The 12,233-nt window shown below is 37.9% G+C and overlaps 1 protein-coding gene across 3 annotated transcripts in view; it reads right to left on the bottom strand.

Annotated features, from left to right (window-relative positions):
- Positions 1 to 12,233, bottom strand: part of LOC122560111 (brefeldin A-inhibited guanine nucleotide-exchange protein 2-like) — a 102,548-nt gene that overhangs the window by 86,254 nt on the left and 4,061 nt on the right. For 2 of the 3 annotated variants that reach the window (XM_043710359.2, XM_087994898.1), the window contains exons 2-3: positions 1,366 to 1,396; positions 220 to 352 (exon numbers count right to left, since the gene is read on the bottom strand). In XM_043710359.2, coding sequence (XP_043566294.2) covers positions 220 to 352; positions 1,366 to 1,396 — 164 coding nt within the window. The remainder of the gene's footprint in view (positions 1 to 219; positions 353 to 1,365; positions 1,397 to 12,233) is intronic. The other variant, XM_087994897.1, reaches the window with a different exon arrangement.

The following is a 12,233-nucleotide window of genomic DNA, read 5'->3' on the forward strand; positions in this document are numbered from 1 at the left end:
AATCATTGCCAGACAATAGTGTACTAATTGCACATCTTACATTATAAAGCAGCATACAATTGGTGCCTTTTTTTGTGAAAGAATATCGATAAGTTCAAATAAATAATGGCCAGAAGAAAGGGAAGGAATAAAGATGCTCAGGTCGACCAAGAGTAGATCAGCTGGTCAGTATTTTTTTGCAACACTAAGCAGTATGCTTTGATATGCAATTTTACACACCTGCAAGCAGTCTAAAGATGTACTGATGATTCGAGGGGACTTTGATTGGCAGGCCAACTCAAATGGAAGAAAGTATTTATCAGCTTCAATGAAGTTTGCCTTTGGCATTGATGAGACATTTTTATCTCCAGCCCTACAGAAAGGGGAGCAGTTGAAAGAAATGGTTGAATAACATCGACATTTTCAAAGAATATTTGCAATCAGATCAGTTTTCCAACAACTCTGCAAAATAGTAAAACAATAGCTTGGAAATCAATTAACTGGGAACTAACATTATTAGAAACAAACAAAACCCAAAAACTTTCTTACAACACATGCAAAGGATTCATCATGTTCTTCTTATTTACATAGATCTGTTGAAATTTAAATATACCTTACCACAGACTTTATTGCATCTTCAACTGGACAAAATGTAACATATTTTAGTATGTATTTCAAATATTCTGTCTGTCCCAAATGAAATTATACAAAAGGTAATTGTAGTGATTGGACCAAGATCTGGGTGGACCTCATGGAATACAATTCCCTGATTGAATGAATCAATCAGATTAACAGCCCCACAGAGTCCGAGCTGACTGATATAAACAGGAGTGTAAAAATAAGCACTACTGCTTTTTGGCGGAAGTGTGGGGAAAGAAAAAAGAAAAAAAAGAACAGAAGTATCAGACATTCTGTGCATTCTTAGAGCTGGATCAGTGGTGAAGGACTCTCCATTTTGTGTTAGGGAGGACACTGACCTCTGTGCTGTCTAGACCACAGAGTCAGTGCGTTATTAACTGCTGTTGGGTTACCTACCTAGGGGTGGTGGTGGGTGGTGGGCGGGTGGCAAGTGTTTTCTTTTTTCTCTCCCCCTTGCTTCAGGTGGACTTTTTGGATTTTTTTTGTTTTAAAAAAATATAAACAGGAATGTCAGGGGTTCTGGTCAGTGTAGGAGCCAACTTAGAGTTGGCTGCATCAGTGTCATGTAATACACATGTCTAAGTAAAAGGTAATTTGGTGATGGGATACTGGCCTTTGAAGGAGTTATTTCACAAATGTTTTGTATATTTTTCAGAGAGAAGACTGCTACATACTGCTGCAAAATCTGGGTCATACCAAAGTTAAAATATTCAAACTTTCAGAAGTAATAGAAACAGTTTTTCCTACCTTTGTTTTTCTATTTCAGCTTTTATTTCTTCTGTTGAAGAGAAAAATAATTCAGAATTAGTATTCTCAGATAGGTGATACAAGGACTTCAATATTGCTGTGCTTCCAACAAATTTACAAGAAAAGTAGCACTGTAAAAGCTTCCATAAAACATGCCCAGCACCGATACCACGGGTCAAATGATTCTTTCACTGCTGTAAACTCTCCATATTTCTATGTTCAACTGTCACACCTTTGTATAAACTCCAATTAGATGTTAGTTTTATTCCGAGCAACTCAGCAGCAATGCAAAACATCTTCGTCCTTCAGGCCACTTTCAGTTAGACCAGTTACCAAAAACGCACTGATCACTTTGAAGAATAGTTGACTTCAGTGTGGTTTAGGTTCAGATTAGTAATATAATTAAACATTCTCCATCTACAAACAAATGGCATAAATTAGAAAATTTAAATTCATCCATTTCTCATGATTTTCATATTGTCACAATTTAAAATTAAAGCTCGATTTGATAAAGACAAACTCAACAGAAGCAGTTAAGGAACAGTTATACCATTTTGCGTGTTATTCAGGGTGAGTTATTCAGCACAGAAACAAAGTTTTTTTTATTTAGCTCTGTTTCTTGTACGGATTTAGGCTGTACAGCTTTAAAATTTAAATATCATCCTTGTAAATTGTATTTTTGAGTCTTCACCACTGAAAACAAGAACAGGACAAAGCCTGCATTGTAATAACCATCATAGTCACAAGACCAAAAAATGGATGGCAAATCTATTTGATGCTTCATCAAGCTGTTGTAAGTGCAGACAGCTCCATTTGCCAATCCTTCAAAACGATAACTACCAGCAGGGATACAAGTGCAAAGACACTGCTCAATCTCTTGATCAGGTGGCCATTATTTATGTGGACTGTGACAGGACAATGCCAGATCACAGGAGACAAACAGCTAAGTCTGATCACATTGTATTTAAACATGCAAAACATTGTTGCAGCAAGGCTTGATCAGGACAGAAAGGTGATGGTGCCAAAAACCAAAATGATGGAAATGGAGAATCTTTGGTGGAAGCCATCATGTGTAGCCTGACATTTTAGCAGAATACCTAGGAATCTGGCAGCGGCTCAACATTCGGGTCAGAGAGAAACAGGAATAAGCAGCTCAGTTATTATGACTAGTCGAGAGATATATTACAACATCAAAATCTACATTTTTAAACTGAAATGACAACAAAAATCAGCACCACAGAATTGTTCTGACTCCAGAGGAACAAGATTCTTGGGGAAAAACAAAATACAGCAGTTCGCGTTTGGAGAAGGCAGGGTTGTCAACATTACATGTTTTTATGATTTGTGCTAAATCCAAAAATTTCCACTCACTGCATATAAACTGCCATATAAAATCTCTAATGCATAACTGTGAAAGGATCATTTTATAGTTCGGATATTTAAGGAGCACTGACGCAAACAGTGGCAAACATTTAAAGTGAGGCAGTGGCATGTCTCTGAAGGGTTTCAACAAAGCAGTAAGAGCACATTAGTGCCTTCAAGAGCAACTAGTTGAGCACGATCACGTCTAGGCAACAACTATAGAAATTAACATTAATGTCAAGTTGGAATTGTTGGTGTGATTATGTTAGCCGAAAACCGCCAAAAGCAGAGAAAGTTATTATAATAGTTCATTGGGTTGCTAAACATACAGAACAGTAACATTGACAATGTTTTTTTGAAAATATGAGAAGTTCAAGGACTTCAGATTAAGTCAGCATGTTGCAACAGCAAAACAGCAGTCAGGCAACATGCCTGCACCAATACTTTCCTCCACATCAGCTCATTAGTTCAATTTCATTTATTTATTTGCGTTTAAATTCAACACCTTTGGAGTTTCTGCTGTGGTTATCTGGACTACACAGCTCTATGCACCTAAATCAGCCAAATTACCACAGAAACAGAAGAATTTCAAGTGCAAATTATATCCAGCACAAAACAAGTTTCTGCAACCTTTCATATCAGTTTAAAAAGTCATTACACTGCAAGCTAGCCATATCATGCCACGTAGAAGTTCTGACCATCAAGTCCAAATTTCACGAAAACATAAAACAGAGCTGAACAAAACCCAAGGCTACAGGAATGTGACACCTTCAAGCAATGTATGGCAAAATGCACAATGTCAAACCTTCAGCAATCGGCTTTATCCCCTCACAATTAATCCTTTCTTACCCATCTACTCCTTTGCCCTCAAATGAATTCTGCTAAATTCCTCAAGCTTGGGGATATACAAATAGCTATACAAAAACACTTCCTTCTTTTGTGAGCAAATTCTAAAATTGGAAAACCAACACCAGGTAGTCTACACCAGTCAACATCAAGTGTTGAACTGTATTTGAATAGGAAGTGTGATAGTCTTCACACAAAACATTCTAACAACATGGAAAGTCACCATGCTACTTTTGTGCAGTTTTGTCCTTGATGATGCCTCAGATCATGTAACTTAAGTTGCATTGCAAAGTAGTTTGGAAGTACATTCTTACATTTATAAATGGATTACTAAAATACTAAAAAAAAATGCAATAGCATTAGTTAACCAAATTATATCAAATCTGAAATTCATTGTTCATAGATATTGTTCATGGTCCTTCTCAAATTAATGCATAGTTCATTTCAGCCTATAATCCATGTTAATCCAATATATAATGTCTCTCTACAAAACGTTTTTGACCTTTCACCATGAGATAACTTTTCATGGGCTCATGTTCTCATTTGGCCTAGTTTCTATATATTTCTATACACAGAATGCCAAGGCATATAAAACAGAGTTCATACTGAAACACTGGACTAATTCTGGTTGTGTTAATAGTTTTGATAGGTTAAGGCATGAATGGACTGGGTATTCAGTAAATTTTACACGTGCCAAAATATACCAACATTTCTACATCTGTGAATGAGAATATTTTGTTTAATTTCTCATATATTAAGTTACCTCCAACTTTTAATCACAGAATCAAAAAGCAAATTAATGTTATGAACACTTTTTATGGCCTGATTTTAAGGGATGGAGATAGCAGTGCACATCCTTCATTTTATTCTTGCACACATTACACCTGCTCATAGTTGTGCTGCAACAGGATCTACCTGGAATTCAGTAAGGCGTTCGACAAGGTTCCCCATAGAAGACTGGTTAGCAAGGTTAGATCTCATGGAATACAGGAAGAACTAGCCATTTGGATACAGAACTGGCTCAAAAAGGTAGAAGACAGAGGGTGATGGTGGATGGTTGCTTTTCAGACTGGAGGCCTGTGACCAGTGGAGTACCACAAGGATTGGTGCTGGGTCCACTATGTTTCATCATTTACAAAAATGATTTGTATGCGAACACAAGAGGCATAGTTAGAAAGTTTGCAGGTGACACCAAAATTGGAGGTGTAGTGGACAGCGAAGAAGGTTGTCTCCAAACACAATGGGATCTTAATCAGATGGGCCAATGGGCTGAGGAGTGGCAGATGGAGTTTAATTTAGATAAATGAATGAGAGGTGCTGCGTCTTGGGAAAGCAAATAAGAGCAGGACTTGTACACTTAATGGTAAGGTCCTAGGGAGTGTTGCAGAAGAAAGAGACCTTGGTGAGGGTTCACAGCTCCTTGAAAGTGGAGTCACTGGTAGATAGGACAGTGAAGATGGTGTTTGGTATGCTTTCCTGTATTGAGTACAGGAGTTGGGAGGTCATGTTGCAGCTGTACAGGATTTGGGCCACTTTTGGAATATTGCATGCAATCCTGGTCTCCTTCCTATCGGAAGGATATTGTGAAACTTGAAAGGGTTCAGAGAAGACGTTGCCAGGGTTGGAGGATTTGAGCTATACGGAGAGGCTGAACAGGCTGGGGCTGTTTTCCCTGGAGCGTCGGAGGCTGAGGGGTGACCTTATAGAGGTTTATAAAATCATGAGCAGCATGGATAGGATAAAAATACAAAGGCTCTTCCCTGGAATGGGGAGTCCAGAGCTAGAGGGCATAGGTTTAGGGTGAGAGGGGAAAGATACAAAAGAGACCTATGGGGGAACTTATTCATGCAGAGGGCAGTGCTTGTATGGAATGAGCTGCCGGAGGAAGTGGTGGAGGCTGCTACAATTGCAACATTTAAAAGGCAACTGGATGGGTATATGAATAGGAAGTGTTTTAGAGGGATATAGGCTGGCAAACGGAACTAGATTAGGTTGGGATATCTGGTCGACATGGACAAGTTGGGTCAAAGGGTCTATTTCCTTGCTGTAAATCGCTATGACTGTACTAAAGGAGGCCAGGTACAATCATGAGTGTTGTACTGAAGAAGAACATTAAATTCAAACCAGCTGGATGTTGTTGGGTCAAATGCATACAATGAAGACTTGTGTATAGCTTGATGGACAAGTATATTCACCCTCTTTTTTTCTATATAATCATGGTGTACAGCAGGTTTGAATATAACATTCTTGTTCCTCAGTACGATACTCATGATTGTATATTCCATCTGGATATAAAATCACAGTAACTTGACATGCCAACTGCAATAATTGATTTCTCTATGGACATGATGGGATAAATAAGTCAAGTATTGAAAAATCTAAAACATGAACAAACTTTTAAACTCAACTGAAAAGTCTGGCTTGTGAAGAACCTCAGAAACATTTCTGGTTGTAGACATCGGATCTCTCAAATCTTGGTCTGACTATTGAGACTTCTTGGATAAAGGGAGTTGCAATTTTAAAAAAACAAACTTTTCAACAGTATTTATTTCTGCAAAGGTGTGAAAACTGCACTGCTCAATCCTTGTACAAGACTTCCCAACAAATCCTCATTGACACTAAAAATAAATATATTAGTCTAATTTGTCAAAGTTCTGAACTGAACAGTTACCCTACAAAACCAGTACAACTATAACAGAAGATGCATCTATGTAACAAACATCATTGTTGAAGTAAAACAAAATCATGGAATCCAATGTGTTGCATCTGACGAGCAGCTATTATAATCCAGCAACAAAAAAAAATTCAATTACAACATCCCCACGCAGTTCTGACAATGGAACTAATGTATTTTGTGATTATCATAACCCCACTCATTGGTAACTTTGCTGTCCATGCTATGGACTAATAGTACTCAGATATACTTTTTCAGGCCTATGGAGCAGTAACATTAGCTATCACTTCATAAACTAGCAGACAAAATGACAAACTAGATTCCTTATCACTCATGATATGTTATTAGTTGTGGACATGCTATATAGAATTTAAAGAAACAAGTTTAGTTATATCGCATTTTTTAAACACAAAGCTCCAGACGAACATTATAGAACCAAGACAGTGAGCCACATTAGCTAATAATAAAATAGATGGCCATAAATATAGCCAAAAGTGGTAGCTATAAAGAAATGTCTTAAAGGAACAAATGTGTAGAAAGAGAACCCCAGAACTTAGGGCTGAAGCAAGTGAAAACATGGTCACTGATTGTGCTACAGTGGTAATGTCACTGGCCTAGTAATGCATTGGCTGTAGGGGTTTGGGTACTAATCCACCAAGGCACTATTTGAAATTTAAAACCTGCAATTCAAAGCTAACCTCAAATACAATGACCATGAAACTTCTGTTAATAGCTTTATGTCAATCTGGTTCACGAATTGCTTTTGAGAATGGAAATTTGTTACACTTACAAGGTCTCAACTTTTTAACTGACTCCAGATCCAAAAAAGTGCAGCCAACTCCCGAATTCCCTCATGGAACATCCACATCCAATAAACAAATAAGAACAATAAAATTGGGGCTACTCAAAAAGGTAATAATTAACTAAGTGCGGATACCTCAAAAAGTAGGCATATGGGAGATTAGGGGCAAGATCAAGGAGGAACTTGGAAACAAGAAAGAGAATTTTAAAATTAAGACAGAAGTAAATTACAGTAGATGCTGGAAGTCTGAAATAAAAACAAAGTGCTTGAGAAACGCAATAAGTCTAGTAGGACCTATGGAGAGGAAAGAATTAACAGTTTGATACGATTCTTCAGCATGGTTCAAACAGAAAAGAAGCTGGGGTTTATCTCTGCATAGCAAGTAAAACAGAGAGCAGTTCTGGCAAATGAGAACAGAACAATCAAGTTTTATTTAGTTCAGTCCAATCTGCCAGTGGATTCCTAAAATACAGGTTGATATCATATCCTTTTAAGTCTGTGCCTTGTACTTAAGGAAGCAGAGACAAGAGCAGGATCAGGTGGAATACCAAAGACAAGAGACAGAAATGAATTTGGCCATTCAGCCTCTCAAGTCTGATCCACCATTTAATTTGAAATCATTGCTGATCCGATGATGCTCAACGCCACATTCCTATCTTTTCTGTTATGATAAAAGAGTAGTAACACCAGTCAAAGTGATGGCATGTGCCTTGAAGAGAAGTTTATGGGTGGCAGTGTTCCAAAATGGCTACTGCCCTTCTTCCCCAAGACAATACTGTTCACAAGTTTGATAGCTGTTGTCAAAGAATTCTTGGCAAGTTGCTACATAATATCTTGTGTGCAGCATACACAAGCTACAATGCGTCAGTGATGGAAGAGTAAATGTTTAAGCTAACGGATGGTGGGCCAATTAAGTGGGTTGTTTTATCTCAGGTGGTTTTGAGCTTCACAATGTTGACAGTTGCTGCACTGCTCCAGACACAGTTTTCAGTTCCACTACTCACTTTAGCTTTGTATTTGGGCCAACTTTTGGAGAGTTAGCAGATAAGTAGCATGCTGCAGAATTACCAGCCTCTGGTTTGTTCTTGTCAGCACATTATTGACTTGGCTGGTCCAATCAAATTTTCCTCAGTGGTGATCTCCGACAATGGAAGATTCAGTGATAGCGATGTTATAGCATATTACAGAGGGAATTTGATTTTCTTTTTAAGAGTAGGTTATCATCTGGCACATGTGGCATTAATGTTAGTTACCACTTATCAGCACAATGTTGTTCAGATCTGCTGCATGCAGGTAAAGACTACTTCACTATCTGAGGAGTTGCTGCGATTGGTACGAACATTATAATCATCAACAAACATCTCTACATTTGACCTTACATCAGATTGAAGGCAAATTTATGCAGCAGCTCAAGATTAGTGTCCTAGATCAACATCGAAAGGAAATCCTGCAATGATATCTGAAGAGGAGATGATTAACCCTGAAAGACTGCAATTACATTGCTTTGGGCTAGGTATGACCCCAGCCAAAAATTAAAGCCTCCCTATCCTGTGATTCCTATTGGCATCACATGAAGTGAAACAAATTAGCTGAAGACTGGCATTTGTGATAGTGGAAGCTGCAGGAAGAGGTTGAAATGGATTGCTAACTTAACTCTTCTCACTGTAGACCGTCTCCAATATTTCAGGCTTGTCTTTTAGACACAGCATCTTGGGCTCTGCTGCCATAATTCAGATGGGAAAATTTGTGGAACCTTCTTCTGTTGTTTAATTACCAACATTTCTTTGGGGGGGCAGCAGTGGCACAATGGTAATTACACTGGACTTGTAGCTCAGAACCCCAGACTAATGCTCTGGGGATTTACCTTTGAATCCCATCAAAGCAGATGGTGAAATCCTAATTTCTGGAATCAAAAAGCTAGCCTAACAATGTCCATGCAATCACATCTAATGGCTTTTAGCATCTTCATTTCTTTTAGGGAAGAAAATCTGCCATCCTTGCTTGGTCTGGTCTCTAGGTAACTCCAGACCCAGAGCAGTATGGTTGACTCTTACCTACTCTCGAGGTGGTCTTGCAAGCAATTCAGCTCAACAGCATTTAGGGTTGGGCAATAAATGCTGACTTTACCTGTGATACCCACACCCCATAAGTGAATAAAGTAAATGTCAACATGAAATGTGACAAGACACACAAAGCTTCAGTATAGCTATGGTTGTGGAAGTTTGGACCCATTTTGCTGCACAAGAAATGGATCTCATTTTTAGATCTGTTTGTTGTTGTTTCTGAGCTGCTTTTCAGTGAAATCCACCTGCATTAAGCCCTTTTCACTCAGCCACACAATCACATGGTATGGTAAAATAAAGATCCAAATGAAGAAAACATATCAGCCACCTTGATTCAGAAATTAAGAATTCCTAAAATATCATCCAACACACAATCCAGTTCTCTACTTAAAATGTGCCCTTTGGGTATTTTTAATCATACATCCAACATTTTAATTTTGCTTTCGAACAATCAGATCTTCTCATTACAAATATTCCACCCCATTGCAAAAGTAGAATTTTTCACTGAGTGGGAATCATAATTAAAGATCAAACAATTACAAATATGAAAATATGTTTCCCTTTATACTACTCAATTATAGTGGGAATTACCAGAAAATACTGTAGTCATCCCATAACCTCTTGAATACTTCCTCACTAAAAGCCAAATTTTTGACTTTTAACTGGTTTGAAATTTAACTTTGTATAAATCAACTTCTGAGGTTCTTTTATGAATGTGCTATAAACTCTCAACCAATTTCTTACTTTCATTTTAAAGGAAAACAAGATAAATGCCATGTGACTGAGCAAATTCCACCAAGTGGAGACAAAATGATAAAAACATTTTGGCTAATATTTTGCAACAGGAATAAGAATGCTCTTTGTTATAAAAAGGAATGGACAATTATTTCCACATTTGCACATAAGCAACTGAAATATAAAGACCATCAAGTTGCTGGCTTATTTGCTTTGCTCTTTAGAACTTCCTTACGCTAATACCTTGCTGCGAGATTAGGTGTCCAAATGCACAAATGTTTATGCAACCTAAATGACAGATGCCCATTAAAACACCAGAAAATGAGGGTTTTTCTACCCCATTGCAAAAGTAAATTTTTTCACTGAGTGCGAATCATAACTAAGGATCAAACAATTACTCTGTCGCTAAAGTTATAGGTAAGACATTATTAAGCTGGAAGGATTTAGAAGACTCTCTCCCAGAGACATCTAGTTTAAGGGACAAAAATCAACAGGTTTCAGCAGAAACTCTTCTCTGCATTGCCACTATTCTTATGTATTTGATTACATTGGTTACTTTACTTCTTTCATTAACTTCTGTCAACACTACTCCCTTTGGGATTCAGTTCATTTTTGTGCATCTGTTACTTACTTCATTCTTATTGCTGCTTGTACTTCCTTTTTGTTCAGGAACAACTGAATTTTATTTTGTTAATGTGCTTTATTGTTTTCCCGGAGTCTTCCACATTCAGCTAACTTTACATATAGATAGGATTCAAAAAACTGATCAACTCTTCAGATCCATCAATCACTTGCTGTTTTAAACTGCATTTTATACTGAAAAGAGGGATCATCTTGTACTGTCGTTGAAAATCTTCAGAACGTATCACCACAGGTTGGGAAAAGGTGATGGAAAAAATGCAGAAAATAAAACAAATAAGATAACTACAGGCCATACTCCCCCAGAACCGCTACCCTGTTTAATAAAAGCATGGCCTCAACTGTACACATCTGCACATTTCCCAGAAATTTTGGCTGCCCTCTTGTTCAAAAGACACAGGCTCTGAAATGTCTGGTTTGATCTATTTGGGGAAGCTTTTAAGTTTAAAAAAAACTTGTACAATGAGAGGGGAGTGGCCAGTTTTCCCAACACAGCTTTACTCTGGTTTGGGTTTTAAAAGTGTGGTGCTGGAAAAGCACAGGGCAGGCAGCATCCGAGGAACAGGAGAGTCAATGTTTTGGGCATAAGCCCTTTATCAGGAAGATGCTGCCCGACTCACTGTGCTTTCCCAGTATCACACTTTTCGTCTCTGATCTCCAGCATCTGCAATCCTCACTTTCTCCCAAGGTTTGCATTTTAGCAGTCTGGCTGTTCAGAGCAAGCAGGTCAGTTAGTTTGAGGCTGCTGGTCAAAGAAACAGCTACATGGAAGAAGGTGTTCCATGCTGAATGTCTCTGCCATCTCTCTCTCTCTGACACTTCTTCTGTAAGATTCTGTGTTTGATTTTACTTTTTGTGCCAAGGGGTGCTCATGGGGATTGTTGCAGGAATTTGTAGTCGTTAAGTTGGGATAGTCTGTTCAGTTTTTTGGATGGGTGAAAGTTATTCTATATTCTGTTCTCTTTTGTTTGTGTTGAATTCAATAATCTTGCAAATAAATTCCATTTTGTTTCAAACAAAGTGGTTTGGCCAGCTGCACCACTCCTGGAATATCCACTTACACCTGCTTAAAACAACGAGCAAAGTTAGGATCTGGGCTACTTTCTTGAAATGTTTTGAGGGGGTCCAGCCTGGTCCATAAACAATATATTAAATGACAGACTCCACAACTCGCTCGCCATAGATAATTCTGAAGAGAAGAAAATCCTCATTGTCTCCATTTCAAAATGGGATACATCATTTTTCTGAAACTGTGCCACCTGTTCTGGATTCCTTCATGAGTAGAAACATGTCTCAGCATCGATATGCCAAGCCACTTCATAGTCTTATGTTTCAATTCAACCATCTTTCATTATCCTAAACTCCAATAAGTATGTGCCTAACCTAAGAGCAACAGATTCTTATCAATAAAGGAAGCTAGACATTTTAATCTTGGCACAAAAAAAACCCACCAAAATATTGTTCCCTAGCAACAAAGGGCTGGGAAAAGCAACTTTTCCTATTTTGCTATTTAGTCTTAAAAGTAGAGGTCACAGATCCAAACAAGATAACAATTGATACAAAGATTAATCCAGAACATTACTTCAAACTAAATTATTGATTGTAAGCCAAGCAACACAAGCTGAAATTGACAAAAAAATAAATTCAGGAGTCCTAGCACTATTTGATTTTCTTTGAACATTCTCTGTTGGAGAAAGTCAAGAATCTGCAGGTATAAAATAAATGGTTTGATATAAGATTAGATTAG

This window comes from Chiloscyllium plagiosum, unplaced genomic scaffold, assembly GCF_037043375.1.
Source record: "Chiloscyllium plagiosum isolate Xiang-an unplaced genomic scaffold, Cpla_swu_hap1 HiC_scaffold_15, whole genome shotgun sequence".
Lineage (NCBI taxonomy): Eukaryota > Metazoa > Chordata > Chondrichthyes > Orectolobiformes > Hemiscylliidae > Chiloscyllium > Chiloscyllium plagiosum.